The 20,572-nt window shown below is 43.0% G+C and overlaps 1 protein-coding gene and 1 pseudogene across 1 annotated transcript in view; both read left to right on the top strand.

The window, feature by feature from the left end:
* The first annotated feature begins 11,400 nt into the window (after positions 1-11,400).
* Positions 11,401-20,572, top strand: part of SMYD3 (SET and MYND domain containing 3) — a 768,831-nt gene continuing 759,659 nt past the window's right edge. Inside the window, exon 1 of the mRNA XM_054694961.1 lies at positions 11,401-11,613. Coding sequence (XP_054550936.1) covers positions 11,450-11,613 — 164 coding nt within the window. The 5' untranslated portion in view covers positions 11,401-11,449. The remainder of the gene's footprint in view (positions 11,614-20,572) is intronic.
* LOC119244540 (28S ribosomal protein S18b, mitochondrial-like) lies at positions 15,669-20,400 on the top strand (annotated as a pseudogene).

The raw sequence follows: 20,572 nt of genomic DNA, 5'->3' as shown, positions 1-20,572 counted from the left end.
TTTGGTGAGCTATTTAATCTGTTTTATTAAAAAGTTTCTATCATTTTTGTTCCATCAAAAAGTTAATCTGAGGGTCTTCCTGGTGGCACCGGGATTAAATTTCATGCTATCAAGCTATCGCCAGTCACTGTGGCCTGGGGCTCGGCCTGGGTTTGATCCCTGGCCAGTCTGCTGACCCACATGGTGCAGCAGACCTCTCCTGTCTTGCCCACTGCTCCCCTCAGCAGTGTATTTCAGTGGATCCACTTCTGCTCCCCACTCTTTTTGGTGAATCCTCTCAACTGCTATACCTCTGGCCTATACCCCAGTTCTTATATGCATAAATACAAAATAAGTCTTTAAAAAAAAAGTTCAGGGCCTCCCCTGGTGGCGCAGCGGTTTAGCGCTGGGCTGCGAGGCTGCCCGCAGCCTCTGCAGTGCCGGTTCGATCCCCGGCCTCCAGCGAGGGTCCCACATGGCACGCAGACCTCTGCTGTCGCACTCACTGCTCCCCTCAGCAATGTGTTTCATCCGTCTGCCTGTTCTGTTACCTGCTTTGGCTCTGGTGAATTCTCTCACCCTCCCTCGCTTCTGACTGTACCCGGTGCTTGTGTAAATAAATAAATAAATCTTTAAAAAAAAAAAAAAAGTTCATCTGAAATTAGACCTTTACATAACCCTTAATGGAATTAAGACTATTTTTTAGACCATCAAGGAAGCCATAGATTTTAATTCAGACTTTCATCTGATCTTAGATTTCTTTCCTTTTTTTAAAAAGATTATTTTATGCATACAAGAGCTGGGATGTAGGCCAGAGGTGCGGAGAGGTATTGAGAGAGTTCACCAGATAACAGGGTGGAGCAAAACAGGTGGATTGACTGAAATACACCGCTGAAGGGAGCAGCTGGCGAGACAGGAGAGGTCTGCTGCTCTGTGTAAGTCAGATCCTTGGCTGGGGATTGAACTCATGCTGCAGTGGCTGCTGGTAGATTCATAGTACTGAGACTTTACCCCTTGTGCTACCAGGGAGGCCCAAGGAGGGCATGTTCTTAATGACATTTAAACAAACCAATTTTTCCTATCTTCCCTACTATTGTCATTGGCTTAGAGTTCAATTTGGCTGGAAACTGAATCCATTTTTTCTCTTCCTGTATGTGGCAGTTGTTTCACATAGTAGCAGTAAGGTGCCCCAAAAATTTGAAGTTAAGGTTAGCTGCCTTGTTACTTAGTAAAAACCAGGTAGTTAATAGTGCCCCAAACCCCTGCAGAGGTCAGTTAACTAAAAAGTTATAGTCCATTAAAATTTGCAATTAGAAGATCAGGCTACTTTCAGAGACGTGTTGGAGGCAACACCCATCGTGACTTCTCTTACAATAATCTTGACTGTGTTAGAAAAGAAAAAGAATACCAGGTTTGGAGTAGATTCCTTTTTTTTCAAATTTTAAAGAATAAGACATGTAAGTGATGCATGAGGTTACAAGAATGGAGTCAGCTGAGAAGAATGTTTTAAATACAGTTCAGAGGAATTAACTGATGATTTTGGAAAAAGGGCCAAAAGGCCAGAGAAGCACTTTTTGCTTAACTTAGATTAAAAGAAAAAAAAATGGAATTAAATATGGCTGCCATGTTTAACACATACACCCACACATATACAATATATATATTATATATAAATGTGTGTCTCAAAGGTTAATAACTTAGGAGTGCTATATGCTATATGTTCCCAGAAATAATCAGGCAATGCCCCTTCAGACAGTGGAAAAAGGGACTTGAAAATGACAGATTTGTTAACTGCTGTGGGCAATCAGAAAGGGAGTTATGGAGGGACACTAATAAATCGGGTCTAGTTAAGGCAAGAAACAAATGTATAGTAGCAGTATATACTATGATGTCATTGGAGGAGTAGAGCAACAAAAAATATGGATGGTCAGATAAATAAAAGGAAAAGTATATTAAGGAGAAGAGCTTTTAGGTCTGTTCATGTGGATAATTAATTTGTAGACTGAGAAACTGGTCTTGACAGTCACTGTTTTTCAGATGGGCTGGATGCAGCCTAACGTTAGTGGTAGTATAGACACATCTGTTATGGGGAGAATTGTTGATGTCCCTGGTAACACCCCTCTTGAATCCATCTCTGGATTTATGCCAAGGCTCTACTTCCTGCTGGCTTCTCTTAGGCAATGATGAAAGTGTGGTGAAAGTACTAATTCAGGCCCTCTTAGTGACACACAAGACAGCAGCAACTTTGACTCAAGGATTCCTTTTGTCCCTGTTCCCTTGTTGGATTCTGCTATGTTCTGATACTTCCTATCCCATTTTCCTCTCTTCTGTTTCCTTCCATTGAGTCAGACCTGCAAACACAGTCTGAAGCATACCCTCCTTCTGTTCCTTCTCAAATCAATTTTTCACGTCTCTAGTCTTTTTTTTTTTTTTTAAACTTTTTTTTTTTTTTTTTTATAGAGGCATGTTTTTATTTATTTATTTGTTTGTTTGTTCGTTCGTTTTGTTTATACATGCACTGGGTACAGTCAGAAGCGCGGGAGGGTGAGAGAATTCACCAGAGCCAGAGCAGGGAGCAGAGCAGGCAGAAGGACCGAAGTACACTGCTGAGGGGAGCAGCGGGCGGCAGGAGAGGTCTGCGCGCCATGTGGGACCCTCCTCCGGTGGCCGGGGAGCAGCCGGGGATCGAACCGGCGCCGCAGAGGTCGCCGGCAGCTTTGCAACCCAGCGCTCAACCGCTGTGCCACCGGGGAGGCCCACGTCTCTAGTCTTAATAGCATGTTTCTCTGCAGACTCAATAATGCAGGAGTTAAGGAATGTGAAAGTAACAGGAAGGAAATGGTTGAAATAATAAAGCAAGTGTTAGAAAGTCATTTAAAAGTCATAAAATATTAAGATATTTAAGGGAATCACTGCAGAGGGAGTGATTCCTGGTGATGACAAGGTGCAGTACCAAGTAATTCAGGGTTAAGCACTTCCATTTGCCACAGGGTCTTCCATTTTTGCTGTTGTGTGAGGCTAATGGGTGGTCATGTGGTTCATTTTGAATCCCTAAAACCTGATGAGTTTAACAAAATGTTCAAAAGCAATGTTGGAACATGGCCTGGTATTTGAAAAAATGTTTGCACTAGAAAAGTGCCCATACAATTAGCTCTATTTGAGAACACTGTGACTAGAGACAGCTAGGGGAACTAAGAGCTTTAGTTATTACAACAGTACACTCAGTGGTAGCTAAGAATCTGTCTGGTAGTTTTCAGATTATCAACAACTTTCCAATAAGAAAATAGATGTTTTTCTCAAAAATATAGAGGAATGCAGTCAGTTTAAATTTAGAAGATGACTGGGACCAACACAGGCATGTTATGTTAAAAAAAATTTGTGTTCTATGTTATTGACTGTTACCATTTGTTCTGACATCAAATTGTAGATTGGGGCCTCCCTGGTGGTGCAGAGTTAAAGTCTCAGTGCTATCAAGCTATCTCAAGCCACTGCGGCATGAGTTTGATTTCCGGCCAGGGAGCTGACCCACATAGCACCACAGGCCTCTCCTGTCTCCTGCGCTGCTCCCTTCAGCATTTTATTGCAGATCCACCTGTTCTGCTCCCCATTCTGTCTCTGGTGAATCCTTTTTACCCACACCCTACCCTCCCACACCTCTGGCCTATACCTCAGTTCTTGCATGCATAAATAAATTAAATAAATCTTTAAAAAAATAATAAGTTGTAGGCGCGCAGACTTCTCCTGCCGCCCGCTGCTCCCCTCAGCAGTGTACTTCAGTCCTTCTGCCTGCTCTGCTCCCCGCTCTGGCTCTGGTGAATTCTCTCACCCTCCCGTGCTTCTGACTCTACCCAGTGCTTGTATAAATGAATAAATAAATCTTTAAAAAAAAAAAAAGAAAAAAAAATAATAAGTTGTAGAATGGCATTAAACAGGTTACTTACCTGGACCTTGGTTTTTCATGTACAAAATGAAAAGGATTTAACTTATATGTGGGCTTCTTATCTGTGACAGTCTACAATTCTCTAACAATGTGTTATCAAAAGCATTATCTCCCATAGAAAGGAAAATTTCTCCTTTGCTCCCCATGCAAGGAAAATCTTCTGGAGTATGTTGTCAATACAAAGAAAGCAGAGCTACCATGAAGAAATAGGGGAGACATCATTCTGCTAGCAACTGAGTCCTAGCTCCAGTCATGCCTGGAGGCATATACATGTCCAAAGCCAAGCAAATGCCTCAAGCCAATAACTTTTATTTAATGTTTAAATTAGTTTGTGGTGAGATTCTATCATTTTCAACCAAATGACCTGATATAAATGCTATCTTAATAGCATTCATCAGTAGCATCCCATCCCCACATTACTACACAAACTCTTATCTACTAAAAATTAGCATGCTTCTTAAATGATTATGAATATACAAGAGAATATTGTATATTGTATATACAATATTGTATATTCATAACATGCTAATTTGCATGTTTTTGTTGTTTTTTTTAGCTCCATGCCTGTATATATTACTTGCACCCATCCTAATACTTGAACGAGAGATGTAATACATTTAAAAATAATCCACGGCCTCCCTGGTAGCTCAGGACTTGGAGGCGGTGCTGTCGCCAGCCACTGCAGCCCAAGTTCAATCCCCGGCTGGCAAAGGAGCTAACCCACATGGCTCGGCAGACCTCTCCTGCATCGCCCACTGCTCCCCTCAGCAGTGTATTTCAGTAGCTCTGCCTGTTCTGCTCCCCACTCTCTCTCTGGTGAATCCTCTCACCTCCCACACCTCTGGCTTATACCCTAGTTCTTGTATGCATAAATGAATAAATAAATATTTTTTAAAAATCCAGTAATTCTTGGTTCATTCGGTTTATTACTAAAATTGTTGGGTAATTCTATATTAACATTTATAGCTACAACTTAATTTACCTCTTACTAATAAAATAGTATATTAGACTTTTAATTAGGGTTTATAGGGTATTGAGGCACAAAATTCTATGCTCTTGGCTTTTATCTGCTCATTAAAAGTGAACTATGAAAGTAATGGAACAGGTAGAGTGAGAGAGCATTGCTTTTTGTGTATTGTTAAAATTCAACTTACATTACTGATGAAAGCTAACTGTAAAGCAAATTAGTAAAGATTTCCATTGGAAACATCAAATCTTGAACATCTGGACAAAGATCAGTTTTAAGATCCTAATATAGAAACCTCTATTCTGTGTACCATGAACCTCTTGTAACATCCTCTTGTTCTCTACAAAATAAACTTAGCCTTTTACAATTTTCATTTAAGAGAAACCTCTAAAATCTGTTGAGTGCAGGATGGAATTGAACCTACATATTCTGGGCTTCTGTTTTTATAAAATACATCTAAACCATAATGTGGCTCCTCCCAGGCAACTTAAAAAGTGGAATCACCTATCTTTTCACATTACAGAGATTATATATATATAAAAATGGGGTAACCTGCTTTGGAAAATAAGTGCTATGTATTATATAGTGGGCTACTTCCCAGTTTTCAAAGACCCTCTTCTTCCTCTAAGTTAGAGCCAAAGACCCTCAATTCCAGGCTCACTAACAATAACCAAGTCAGGAAATACTTAAATCATTTCAACTTTACATTCTGTGGCTCAGCATCAAGTTATCCTGGCTCCACAAGATTTCAATAGCTGAAGTCCTTCCTTTCTATGCATCGAACTTTTGCTTGGGGAGCTCATGCATTCTCTTGCTGGTACACTCTTCACAGGCACACCCCAGCACACTCAGATTCATGAAAGAAAAAACCTAGGAGACTAGGACCTGAGATCCTGTCATTCATATTCATCTGTCAAATCTCTGCATGGTAATTATGAGCACTAAATTAATACTGCAGGAAGGTGGGAGTTTGCACTGCTGAAATTCCACCCTCCCCCACCTCCCATGCCAGTGCCTGCTTCTGAGATCAAAAGCCTTGGGTCCCTGTTTCCAAATATGGATCCAAAGAAAGACACTTTTTTTTTTAAAAAGATTTATTTATTTATTTATTTATGCAAGCACTGGGTACAGTCAGAAGCGCCAGAGGGTGAGAGAATTCACCAGAGCCAGAGCAGGGAGCAGAGCAGGCAGAAGGACCGAAGTACACTGCTGAGGGGAGCAGCGGGCGGCAGGAGAGGTCTGCGCGCCATGTGGGACCCTCCTCCGGTGGCCTGGAAGCAGCCGGGGATGGAACCGGCGCTGCAGAGCTGCGGGCAACTTCGCAGCCCAGCGCTCAACCGCTGCGCCACCGGGGAGGCCCGAAAGACACTTCTTATACAACCTCTCAAACAGTGAATTTTTCTGACAGTATAGATATTATCTTAACGTAAGCACTAGATCAGAGTGCTTTGTTCTCTTGATTCTGGTTAGAGAATTTGATCCTTGATCCAGGCATCATCTCCTGTCTTTCCTAGACTCTGCTGTACTTCCAACAATGACATTGATCATGGAATGAAGAGAAATGATAAAGATACTGTAAAATAATATCTATGTATTTCTATGTAAATACACATACATTTATGTGTGTGTGTTTCTACCCTGTTCCTGACACCGCTCCTAAAACTTTTGTAAATTCCTAAGTAATGAAAGCATAGGAGCACCTTTTATTCTATTATTTGTTTCCTGACACAGGGCTCCTGAAGTCCTTGTAATTTCCTGAGTGACAGGAGTATTTTTAGTTGTAACAAGGTAACTCTGGTTGAGGTCCTGAATGGGGCCTTGTACCCAGAAAAATCTAGTCATGCTTAGAATTTTCAGGCTTGCCCCTCATTTTCTTGAGAAGGGAGAAGGGCTGAAAATGGAGTTAATAATTGATAATGTCTATGCCATGAAGGCTCTAGAAAATCACACAAGGGTTCAGATGGACTGTGAGTTGGTAACACATGAAGGTGTTGAATATTGTGCCAAGAGAAGGAAAGGAAGCTCCACGCCTGTCCCACATTCCTTGCCCTGTGATGCTCTGTCATCTGGGTATTTATCTATATCCTTTATTAAATCCCTTAATAAACTGGTAAAAATCAGTGTTAACTTGATCTTGTAAGCTGCTCTAGCAAATTGAACTCCAGGATGCAGTCACTGGAACCTCTAATCTATAGACAGTTGGTCAGAAGCTCAGGTGATATCCTGGGCTTGTCACTGGCCCAGGTGATAACCTGGGGTTGTCACTTGTCAATGGTATTGATGGGGAAGGGGCAGTCTTGGTCTACTGAGCCCTCAGTCTCTGGTAGAAAGCATCAGGATTGAGTTCAATTGTAGGACACCTAGAGTTGGTGTTGAAAAGAATTGCTTATTATAAGGAAAAACCTCCACATATTTGGTGACCAGAAGTATTAGAAACAAAGGATGCAATGTGTGTTGGAAAGGAGACTCACAGAGAAGAAAGACATAATAAGGAAGAGCTGACATTTTTCCTACTTAGGAAAAAAAAAAACCCTGTATTTCCTTTAAGAACATATATTAACCAAGCACCATGTGTTCTAAATATAACAAACCAATTAAAAACAAAAACACTTATGAGACTTCCAGAATTTGAAATGGTGAGGTGATAGTATTTTCCCTGAACATGTTATTATGAAAAAATTTAAACAGCTAATTTAGAGTGTAGATTGTATTCTACCTTGTAGATTATGTCTGTAACAATTCACTATGCTAAACTTTACTAGATATCAATCCATAAACTTATCCTCCAGTAATGGAAAGAAAGGGAGTATGGAGATTTGCTCAAAGAATTGAACTTGTTCATTCTCACAGTTAATTCCTGTCCATAATGATGAAGTTTTTTTTTTTTTTTTTTAAATTTATTTAGCATAGAAGAACTGGGGTGTAGCCCAGAGGTGTGAGTGGGATGTGTGTGAGAGGATTCACCAGAGACAGAGTGGGGAGCAGAACAGGGAGATCCACTGAAATACACTGTTAATGGGAGCAGCAGGCGAGACAGGAGAGGTCTGCTGAGCCATGTGGGTTAGCTCCCTGGCCAGGGATGGAACCCAGGCCATAGTTGTGACAGTGCTGAGATTTAACCTCTGGACCACCATGGAGGCCCAATGATGACGTTTTTATTCCATTTTTTCATAGAACTGTGTACAGGTGACATTATTCATGATACATCCACAACTAATTTCCCACCTTCCAGTTTTCTTGTTATTGTGCTTTCCTTCCAATAGGCTGTTTGTGAGGTTGCAGACAATTGGAGTTTTTCTGCCATTAGCTGTAGTTTTTTTTAACTTCTCTCCCAGATTACAAGAAACTGGTAGGAAGATGGCACTTGGTAGAGAACAAAGCCTTTACTGAATACATGAAATAGTAGTGGGGGCAGTTCTGCTGGAAAATGGGTACAATAGCCAACCAAATTGTATCATATCAGAGGAGGCATCCTGGGTCCCGGCTGCCAGGCTGGTGAAGCAGGAACAATCTGGGTAATGAGTACGTGCTTAATAGATTCCACCCCTGATGTCTACCAGCTGCTGATTGGTGGCCACAGTGGGGGCCCAGGGCGTGCAGGGAGCAAAGTAGAGTCCAGCATGGTACAGTGGTGTGCCTGGTTCTTTTTTTTTTTTTTTAACACAGGCCAAAATGAGGGTGATTTAAACAAGATGTCTCCTTTGTGTAAATGTCTAGGGCTGTAGGGCTCTTTTTTTTCTTATTCCATCATTTTCTAGGATAGTGTTCTTTTTTTGATAGGCTGCCTCACTACTAACGCTATGTCTAAGTTTCAGTGGAGATTGAAATACACAGGAGAAAGTCAGACTGAAGGAAAGGTACATCCCTCTTAGATTTGGAGTCTTTGGCTTTCTGGGTTGGAAGGAGGAATGAGACATATATTAGGGGCAGCAGGTCACGGGTGGGTAGCTAGAACCACACCCTGTGATAGGAAAGACTGGATCATCCCATCTCCTAGTACGAGGTCCAGCAAAATGTTTTCCCTAAGAAAATAGTCTTTAGTAACTGGGACTATGCTATGCTAGAATTAGCTCCTGATTGTCTAGAACTCCTTTTAACATGTTATTTAGTTCCTTGAGTTCCTTCTGGTACTGATATAAGATTATTATACTGGTAATGCCTGCTGTATGTATGAAGGCATTATCCAATACTTATAGACTCAAACATTTTAATTCAGAATAATGGTTTCTTATATTTAAAAACTACTTTAAAATTTTTCAAAAACTTCCATAAGACTTATACTCATTACTCTTTAAGTTAATAATCAGGCATGATCCCATAGCAGAACTGAGACTCAAGTCACGGCTTTGAAATCTTTGTCCGCTGCTCTTTCCATCACATCACAGCCTCCTGCAGACTACTTCAGAAGTGTCAAAGATGGCTTTCAAGATTGTGGGATTAAGTATCACCCCACAGATTACTTACTAATGCAAAAGTACAATGTAACTTCAGAATAAAGTGTTCCAGCAGCCACAGCTTTAACGATCTGATCAACCTGAGTTCTATTATAGTAAGACAACCTGATATTGAACACATTCAGATATGTGATTCACATTCAGATATGTGATTCAATACAATAGCACTTGTAGTGTTGTAGAAATAAATTCTAACCTTTTACCCAAGCAGAGGAAGAGCAAGCGGTACTTCAGGAATGGTGAGGTCAGGAGAAGCTTTATTACTCATGCATAAGGTCCTAGACCTGGGTAGCCCTCTAAGGTCTGAGCACCGGTTTAAAAACCAAGGGTTCCTTTCATACACAACTGTCTCCATATCTGTTACATTGATAGCATTGTTTTTCAGCAGGCACAACCATTTGTGGCAAAGTCCCCAGACAAGAGGGGCAAGGCAAGAGGGGAAAGGTGCAGGCATTCGGGGATGGCCTTGGAGAGATAGACCAGCTGGTTGGCTGCCCGACCTTGTAGACAGGAGTGTTGAGGCCCTGGCCATGAATCTTGAAAGGGAAAGATCTGTAAGTAAGCAAACTTGTTAATCATGCCTGCATTGGAATGTCCATTACACCTAGGCTAGACGTTCTGCTGGAATCTTTATTATACTCATTTGCTCAATAATATATTTTCACTTCCGTAATGTTTTTACTAAAAAATAGCTTAGCTTGAATCAAATCAAGCCGCTAGACATTAGCATCTAAATCTAGCTTGCAGATTACAGGAAATGCAGGAAACAGAGGAACAAATTAAATAACACCAGTGAGAAAACAACCAAACAAACTGGAGCATGGAATCATAAAAGAATCAGTTTCACAAAAATGCAAATTGATTGCTTTCATTGGATCCTGGCTTAAAAATTAACTTACAAAAGGTATTTACAGGGGCCTCCCCGGTGGCACAGTGGTTGAGCACTGGGTCGGCCTCTGCAACGCTGGTTCGATTCCCGGCTGCTCCCCGGCCTCCGGAGGAGGATCCCACATGGTGCGCAGACCTCTCCTGCCGCCCACTGCTCCCCTCAGCAGTGTACTTCAGTCCTTCTGCCTGCTCTTCTCCCCGCTCTGGCTCTGGTGAATTCTCTCACCCTCCCACCCTTCTGACTGTACCCAGTGCTTGTATAAACAAACAAATAAACAAGAAATAAATAAATAAAATACATGCCTCTTTAAAAAAAAAAAAAAAACCTAAAAAAAAAAAAAAGGTATTTACAGTCAATACAGGTTTGTTTTTTTAAGGACATTGTTCTTATCTGAGGAAATGCAAGATACAGTATTTAATTATGAAATGTAATAGTATCTGCAACTTACTTTTAAGTGGTTTAACATAGACACAGATGTACCTGCCTCCACACCACAAAAAACACTGGAGCAGGAATGTTAAAGAGGTAAGAATGACTGCTCCAAGAGGTGTCCAAAGCACTATTCCCTCAACTTTCCGTGTATATTAAAACTATCATGTTAAAGTGTTGGAAGTGGGCCTCCCTGGAGGGGCAGCGGGTTGAGCGCCACGCTGTGAAGCTGTCCGCAGCCTCTGCAGCGTGGGTTGGAGTAGCAGATGGCCAGGGAGCTACCCACATGGCGCGGCAGACCTCTCCTGCCTCGCCCGCTGCTCCCCTCAGCAGTGTATTTCACTCAGTCTGCCTGTTCTGTTCCCCACTCTGTCTCTGGTGAATCCTCTCACCCTCCCGTGCCTCTGACCTGTACTCCAGTTCTCGAATAGATAAGTAAAATGTTTTTAAAAAATAAAGTGTTTGAAGGGAAAACAAAACAAAAAAAAAACCACCACCATCTCTCCTCGTGCAGATGCCTCGGACACCTCAGCGAGGCCAGGCGCGCGCGCCCCGCCCCGCCCCGCCCCGCCCCGCCCCGCCCCGCCGCGCCCCGCCGCGCCCCGCCGCGCCGCTGGCTTCCCGCCCCGCGCGCCCCGGGGCCGGGTCTGGGCATGCGCAGAGGCTCCCCCGCCCGCCCCGCCCCTCGGGCGTGCGTGTGCGCGCAGGGCGCAGGCGCGCGCTTCCCGGCGGCCCACGAGACGCCAGCAACGGGGCGCCGCGGCCGTCTGAGGTGCGAGCGCGGCGCGAGCATGGAGCCGCCCAAGGTGGAAAAGTTCAGCCCCGCCGGCAGGGGAAACGGACTGCGCGCCTTGGTGCGGCTGCGGCCCGGGGAGCTGCTCTTCCGCTCGGATCCCTTGGCGTACACGGTGTGCAAGGGGAGCCTTGGCGTCGTCTGTGACCGCTGCCTCCTCGGGTGAGTCCGGGGCGCCCACCTGAGTCCGGAAGAGCTCGCGGCTCGGGATGCTGGATCCCCGCGCTGGCTCCCCGGCCGGGGCGCACAGCCCCGCGGCGCTGTGGGGGTGCCGGGTCCTCTACACACCCTGACGCGCGGCTCCGGGGGGCGCGTAGCTGCTGACAGATTCTGCCCGGCGGCCCCCTGGGCTGCGGCGCCCGGGCTTGGCGGGTCCCGGGCTCAGCGCGCTTCTGTAGGGCGGAGCTGGGGGAGAGAACAGCCGCTGCCCCGTCCCCTCTCCCCTCCGGCTCTACTCCCTCTGGCTGAGATGGGAATTGAGGGGAGCCGGTGGCGCGCACTTAAGGGGAAACTTTGGGGGAAATGCTTTGGGCCATGGGTAATTTTTCTGGGGAACGAAAGTCAGCGTCCTGTGCGGCACTTTCTGTGTGGCTGCGGGACGGGGGCGCGGTGAGAACAGGGGTGTCTGTAATTTGGGCTAACAGCTGAGGTTCAGCCAAAAAGAAGACTTGCAGAAAGGCGGGAGAATGTTGATAGTTAAGCACTTGCTGTGGTCCAGGTTCTCTTTGGTCTTGAGATATGAGGATGAATAGGACATCCTTTAGAATCCTTAAGGCGCAGATAAGCGAGAGGTTATTGCTGTGTATCAGAATGTCCAAGGTAGAGATGCAGTGCTGTACTGGGGGAGCATAAGTTACTAAGGTTCTGTGTATTCATGGCTATGCGTGCAAGTCCAGCTCTTAGGCACCCATCTAGATTCAGGAATTCTTGTGAAATTGGCTGGTAAGCCTGGAAGCACAGCCCCTATGGGAAGTGCTACGTAAGAGCGATTTTTGAAAATGTGAAATATGTGTGCACTGTCATAAATACTGTACTCAGGCAACAAATGTCATTAAATTTCTATTATAGGTCAGGGAGAAGAGCTCAGTTTGAAATGGGTGCGATGATTTTTAATATTATTGCTCTTCCAGACCTATTAGCCTAGGTTTCCTGTGGGTGGAGATGAGGCAGTAGGTTAAAAGCTCAGACCACTAGTTTGATCGTTAATCTTCCTACATACTCACTTGGTTCAGAGTTGAGGAGAAATTTATTTAATTTTTTTTAAACTTACCAACTAATAGTTTTATTTGTTGCTTCTTGAAGTAACCCAAATAGCAACAACAACCAAAATATGTGTTAAGGAGAGAGCACTTTGAAGTTCATGTAAACTCCGAGATTGAAAACAATTCATTCCTTTTAAGACTTGACTTTTTACTGAAGCCTGGAGATTGAGAGCCATAGATCTTTGATTATTATTCAAGCAAATAATCAAGAAAAAGTTGAGGTCTTCATCCTTTTCAATCCTTTGGAGGGGTATCTAGAATTTGAGTGTACAGCAGGTCCCTCAATAATGTGGTTTCATTGCATGCCTGTTTTTAATAGCATACGTGAGAAAAAAGGAAAAAGGATGTTATTTAAGAGCCTGCTTTGTTTGTAGGCTTTAAAGTCATACTTTCCAAAAAACCTATTAGTGATGTTGAAGACTTACTGTAGTCCAAAGGGGTTAAATCTCTGCTATCACTGCTGCGGCCTGAGTTCAATCCTGGGCCAGGGAGCTGACCCACATATGGTGCAGCAGACCTCCCCTCTCTCACCTGCTGCTCCTCTTAGCAGTGTATTTCAGTAAATCTGCCTGCTGTGCTCACCGTTTGTCTCTGGTGAATCCTCTCACCCCAGTTCTTCTATGCAAAAACAAAAACCCCACAAAAAACGAAGTAGAAAACTTGCTTTTTCTTAAGTCCTATAGTATCGTTCTATGGAGAAGGTGTGTGTTATCTTGCAGATAAAATCAGACTGCCAAGTGATATAGCACATAGAATAGAAAATTTTTGGCATGAATACATGATGACAGATTATAAACTGAATTGTCAGAGCTGAATGTGAATCTTACAACACATACACGTCCACTTCTAAAATATACTTCATAAACCTAGCCCTTTGTGGGTTGGATGCTTTTTGATTTACCATACTATTTCATTATGCTCTCTATCACTCATTTTTCTTATTAGCAAGAACTTACATGATTTAAAAAAAAAAAGAGGATCTTATGAAAAAGTATTTGGGAGTTTTCAGCATTGGTTTAAAGCTGGGGGTTGGGTGGGGGGGTGGGGGGACCTTACTCTGAAAATGGGCAGGAACCAAGGGTAATTCCACAGTCAGAATTGCTGTTCAGAAGTAGTTGGGGTTGGGACATGGGGGGTACATCACTTATCATGCTGCCTGGTAACACTGAGTCCTGCAGTATGTACCCCAGCACTGTGACAGTGAACCTTGCTACTTCTGCTGTTCTTGCCATAGCTGTAGCTTCTGCTTGAGAATCGGGGTGTTATTGGAGAGTTTCTTTCTCGACCATGCTTCTTCGTGATACTAGCTTCTAATTTAAAATCATCAATTGTGTCTTGATTTAGGTCGCTGCCTGTACCCTAGCTGCAAGGGAAATTGAAAAGATGATTACTTGGCCTTACTCGCTTTTAAGAAAGGAGTCACATTCTGCTTCTCACCCATATTCACGGAGTGGGGAAATCAGCAAGCAGACATAGGAAAAAGGATATCTGTAACTGCTAAGGCTTCAAACAAAATAAATGTATTTTTTTTCATACTGAGAAGCACTTCTTTATTAGCACTTTACATAACAAATATATTTGTACCTATTTTGGATTACTAAGAGGTAGTTAACATGTGCTGTGGTGGTAGATGCTCTATTGAACACTTCATTCACTTCAGTGGTTGTAGTTGTTTGTTCTGAAGTGCCTAGTTGGGAATCACTGCACCCTGAAAATTGTGTTAGGAAAATCAAATTTTGATGCATTGTTTCATGCAGTTTTCTGCCACTACTGAATGCCCATCATTGGGGGAAACAATTGCTCGTTTTTGGTTTTTTATTGATTGCCTATAAGTAAAATTTGTTTTTTAACATCAATGTGTAGTTCTTGAAAATAGATGAATTAGGTCTTCCAATTTTTGTAGCTGGAATGCCTGGCAATAGTGAGCTCTTTGAGCACCTGCACCCCTATCTTTGTAGCAACACTGTTTACAATAGCTAAGCTTTGGAAACAACCCAAATGCCCAAAAATAGATGACTGGATCAAGAAGATGTGGTACATATATACCATGGAATATTACTCAGCATTCAAAAAAGATAAACACATGCAATTTGCAGCAACATGGATGGCGCTGGAAGGGATCATGCTCAGCGAAATAAGCCAGAAAGAAAAAGAAAAATACCGGATGGTCTCACTCATAGCAGGAATCTAGAAAACTTAAATAAGGGACCAGGAAAATGAATAACTATAAGAAAGTGAAAATCAAAATCAACAAAAAACTATGAACCAGAGACACTCTATGGAGGGAGGGGAGAGGAAGGAGGGATTGGGGTCAAAATAAGGGGGTTGCAATTGGATGGGGAATATAAAAATAAAATTTATTAAAAAAAAGTGATTAGAGGGCCTCCCCTGGTGGCGCAGTCGGTTAAACGCCACGCTGTGAAGCTATCTGCAGCCTCTACAGTGCCAGTTTGATCCCGGCCAGCTGTGAGGGTCCCACATGGAGCGGCAGACCTCTCCTGTCTCGCCCGCTGCTCCCCTTAGCAGTGTATTTTAGTCAGTCTGCCTGTTCTGTTCCCCGCTCTGTCTCTGGTGAATCCTCTCACCATCCGGCGCATCTGGCCTGTACCCAGTTCTTGTATAAAATAAATAAATCTTTTTTTAAAAAAAAAGTGATTAGAGGGCCTCCCTGATGGTGCAAGGGGTTAAGACGCAATCTGTGAAGCAGTCCACAGCTTCTGCAGCATGAGTTCGATCCCCGGCTGGCCAGGGAGCAACCCACATGGCGCAGCAGACCGTTCCTGTCTTGCCCGCTACTCCCCTCAGCAGTGTATTTCAGTCAATCCGCCTGTTTTGTTCCCCACTCTGTATCTGGTGGATCCTCTCACCCCCTGCATCTCTGGCCTGTACCTCCGCTGTTGTATGCATAAATAAATAAATCTTTAGAAAATATATTTAGGCATGGCAGGCCTCTCCTGTCTCACCCGCTGCTCCCCTCAGCAGTGTATTTCGGTCCTTCTGCCTGTTCTGCTCCCTGCTCTGTCCCGGGTGAATTCTCACCCTCACCCTCCCACTCCTCTGGACTATACCCCTGAAAAAAAATATATATAGTGAGCTCTTTGTAGTATGAACATCTAGCAGAGTTTCTTCTAGCTGTCCCTCCCCTTCTGCTGTCCTCCGTTTGAATGAAGAAATGGTGCTCCTTGGGTGTATTGTCAAGATGGTGGCCTCTGTACTGAATGAGCTGCTGAGGTGCCTTCCTAGCTTTCTGCCCTTTAGAGGTACTTCTGAGCTCAGCTCTCCTGCCAATATCTTTGTACCAGACCTCCCCCTGAGGAAGCTTCTTTGACCTCAGTTCTTATTTCCCCTTATAAGGATGAACCCTAGAAATATCTGGGTTTAGAATACCAGAAATGTGATGTTTTCCCTCCCATTGCAATGTCAAAGGTGGAGTGCCCCCACAGCAGAGTCAAAAGAAATGTGTTTGTAGAAGTAAAGTTGCTGGGAACCCCTTTTCCATCTGTTGTGATCTCAAGCTGCATGTTTACTTCAGGAACGTGAAGCTCCTGGAACAGTTTGCTCCCACATTGGCTTTGTCGTCCATGCTCCTCACACAGGTGTCTGTATCAAGCAGCACAAGAAGTTGATCCAGGATATCCAGAAAGTCAGGAATCATGGTTTCCTCAGCTGCTACATTCCCTACCTTGAACCTACCACCTTTACTTCTGTACCTCACATGGACTCTTAGTACATTCTGCCAACTTGGACTCTGGTTTTACTGGGGTAAGAGGAAGAGATACCATAGTGGCCAACTACAGTGATTGAAAGGTTCGGGAAGTAGTGTCAGAGTGTCTGAGACTTAGGACAAGGTTTAAAATATTCTTTTAGGAGAGAAGAGTGAATTGCCTAGCGAAATGTAGTGGGGTTTCTGGGAATTACTAAGGATGTGCTTAATACTTGTGGGCATTTATTTATTTATTTATTTTTTAAAGAGGCATGTATTTTTTTTTTTTTTTTTTGTTTGTTTTGTTTGTTTGTTTACACATGCACTGGGTACAGTCAGAAGCGCGGGAGGGTGAGAGAATTCACCAGAGCCAGAGCGGGGAGCAGAGCAGGCAGAAGGACCGAAGTACACTGCTGAGGGGAGCAGCGGGCGGCAGGAGAGGTCTGCGCGCCATGTGGGACCCTCCTCTGGTGGCCAGGGAGCAGCCGGGGATCGAACCGGCGCCACAGAGGCCGCGGGCAGCTTCGCAACCCAGCGCTCAACCGCTGCGCCACTGGGAAGGCCCCTGTGGGCATTTATTTAAACTGACTGAGCAATTAAGCAGGCTAGTGCTTTTTTAGCTCCCAATGGCCAGATACTTAGTTATGAGAATTGGGTTTACCCAGGATTGCCAGATTAATATAATGGATGGAGAGAGGGAGAAGGAAGTTGAATTTGTGGGGCAAGTTGTAGGCTGTAATCATGGACTATGATTTATAAACTAGGACTTGAAGTCTTGAGGAAGGTGATAGTGAAATGTGTTAGCGTCAGTGGAGTAGAGAACGTGATGTGGTTAAAGAAAGGGAGTTGTCAGAGAATGGGATGACTTGACATACACATGCTTTGGAAGTAGTATATGTGTTGGTACAATAAGATTTAGGCTATGGCAGAAAGAGGCTGAGTAAGGAATAAGGAAATCTTGTTGAATGATCAGAAAACAGGTTGCGGTGTTAGATGAATTTTCTAAATGAGGAAGTTATCAAGAATGTTAGACATTGGGATGAATAAGCAGAATTTTCACATTGACTTCCTAACCGAAATTTAAGGGGCTTATTAATTGGAGTTAGAAAGAGCCAAGTAGAGGCCCTCACTCTCCCTCCCTTTGAATTCATAAAGACTGTGTTGGGGGTACTGTTGATTTTGTGAAAGTTGTTAGCACCAAGTGCAAGCAATCTGCAGTGTTACTGACTTCCGGGGGACGGGGGGTGGGGGCGGGGGCGGGCGGGCAGAACATTAAAGGACTGGTGAAATCCCTTTAAGAGATGACTTGAGTTAGAATTTTCAGATTCCTGACCCGTGGCTAATGGTTTACCTGTGGGCAAGGACTTGGAATATAATAAGGTGAAAGGTTAAGGTGGGTTGGGAAAGGATTCTATGGATGATGTGACTTCCATTTTTCTTTTTTAGTGGGAGTTATAATTCCTGTTTCTTTTGCTTCTTCCTTTTCTTCTGCAAGGAAGTTGGGGAAGGGCTGTTTGGCTGAGCCCTGAGCCTGAGAACGTTTGGCCCATGTGAATGCCACAGCAGAGGACGTTCTTAATCAGACAGGATGGCCTGCTTTGTGGATAGCAGTAAGTTGTTCTCCTTCTTCAGACAGCCTGGTGCTTGTTCAGAGGGCTGAAGAACAGAGCAACCATGAGGACAGGGATGGAGGCTGGTGCCTGGAACGCAGCAGTACAGACTTCCCCTCACCGTAGCCTTTGTGGCTTCTACTGGTACAGAAAACCAATTTGCTACTTGTAGAAAGGGATCCTGAGTTTTCCAAATGGCGACACCTTTGGGACCAACCAGTCAACTGGTGTCAGTTTTTTATTTTATATTCTTTCGTCATGGAAGGATCACTGATTTGTTCTCATTGGATCACTCAGCTTTCTTGCGCTTGGATTTTGTCTGCTTTGCCTGAAATACCATCCCTGAAATTTGAAAATCTTCTCTGGTGTTCTGCACAAGGCTATCTTGGACCTTAACAGCAGGAGAATTGAAGCAGTGGGCTAATGCCTGTGGTTTTGAACGCTGTTAATATGCTGTCTTTTGAGGCAGCAGATTTCATAGACCGGTGGTTCTCAAAGTTTTAGTCTCAGGACCCCTTTACACTTTGAAAAATTTCTGGAAACAGTTTCATAAGAGGGTTTTAAAATTAGATATTTAGGACTCTGGGGAGGTTTTGTTTATGCAGTTGTGTATTGATTTTACTGCATGAAAACTTAAAACTGATACATTTTGGAAAATAGATGTTTAAACAAAATACTAATTATTTTTTAACAAAGTTACATGAAAACTTTGAGTTGCTTGCTTTGCATTTTAGCCTAACCCCCTAATGTCTGTCTTTTTTTTTTTTTTAAAGATTTATTTATACAAGTACTAGGTACAGTCAGAAGTGTGGGAGGGTGAGAGAATTCACCAGAGCTAGAGCGGGGAACAGAACAGGCGGACCGACGAAACACACTGCTGAGGGGAGCAGCGGGTGCAGCAGGAGAGGTCTGTGTGTCATGTGGGACCCTTGCCCGGTGGCTGGGTATCAAACCGCACTGCAGAGGCTGCGGGCAGCTTCGCAGCCCAGCGCTCAACTGCTGCGCCACCAGGGGAAGGCCCTCCTAAAGTCGGTCGTAACAGAAGATCCTTGAATTCTCATAACGTTTGCATTTGGTATACTGCAAATTACATAAAGAATCAGTGTATCAGTACATTCTTTAGAAAACTCCACTATATACTCATGAAGACAAGAATAAAAAAGGAAAAAAATCTACTACTACTATTATGTAAGTAGTTTCTACCTTGTAGGTGTCCTAAAAAGGTTTCAAGTATTCCCACGGATCCTCTGACCATACTTTGAGAACCACTGTTATAAAATAGTTGATGTGTCTTTTGTATCATTTTGAGAGGCTGGGGCTTGTTCTCTGTTACATATTGTGAACCAATGAATAATACTTGGTTCTGAATAATACAGGTTTTCTTAAAACCTGCTAGGATATATGGAATCAGGAACCAAAGTATGGAGTTAGTGCTGCTCAGTTTGGATGACTCATCATTTTTTGTTTTCCAGTCTCTAACGCTGGGTGTTTCTGGAGGTTTAGTAGTTAAGGAAGAGATGTTCTACTGAATTAGATGTGGCCAAATATGGGATTACCCTTGATTATCAAAGAAAAGAGAGGCACTTTCCATTTACATGTTACTCTGACATGTAAATATTAAATATTATTATTCAGTAGTTAACATGTTATTTTATCACTTACTGAACAATGCCAGGGATGATTTTAGGTGCTTTACCTGTGTACTTCACTTAATTCTCTTAAAAACTTTAAAAACCTTTTGTTCCTTACAAACACACAAATGAACTCTAGTGCATTCATGCCCATGTAGGAGTGTAAATTGGTATTGCTCCACTGAAGGGCAATTTGGAATAATTTATGAATTGACCACTGTGTTTTCTTGATCCTACTTTTGGGATTCTTACAGAAATATAAATATTGCACAAGGATACTTGGCATAGCATTTTTGATAATTAAAAGAATTTTAATGTTTGTTTATAAGTAACTAGTTAAGTTGTGATGTAGTCATATTATATAGTACTATCTAGCTGTTAAGATTCAAGTGGATCTGTTTGTACAAATGTGGATGGCGTCCATGGCATTTTTCTGGGTGAATAAAGTTGAAAGTGTTTAAATAAAATCTTTGTATATATATGTATATGTTTAGAAAAGGTATGGAAGAACACCTCAGAATTCTAATATGACTACCTCCAGAGAGTGGGACTTGCAGGGAGGAAGATATCCTTTTGTACTTTATATATTTTGTGTTTTACTCCCAATTATGCTTGTGTCATTTTTTTTTTTTTGTACTAGAAATTTAAATAAACTTGAGAAGGTCTTAGACGTCGTTTCATTTGAAATTGTATAAAAGGATGTCTGCTGCTTGTGATAAAGATACCTTTGAAATACTTGCCAACTTTTGTCCACTTTTTTTGATTTACCATCTGATTAGACCAAGAGTGAACCTCTTCGTAGAAGGTGAGCCTGTTCACTGGCTGACCACTGAACCGAGAGATGTAGAACTCCTGTTGATAATCCTCATAGTTCTTGCTTCCTCCTTGCTCAAGATTGGTTATTTAACTTTTCCT

The sequence above is a fragment of the Talpa occidentalis genome, unplaced genomic scaffold (genome assembly GCF_014898055.3).
Source record: "Talpa occidentalis isolate TD23 unplaced genomic scaffold, MPIMG_talOcc4v2.1 talOcc4.14, whole genome shotgun sequence".
Classification (NCBI taxonomy): Eukaryota; Metazoa; Chordata; class Mammalia; order Eulipotyphla; family Talpidae; genus Talpa; species Talpa occidentalis.
The sequence above is the reverse complement of the archived record's forward strand: the minus strand, read 5'-3'. Positions and strand labels throughout refer to the sequence as shown.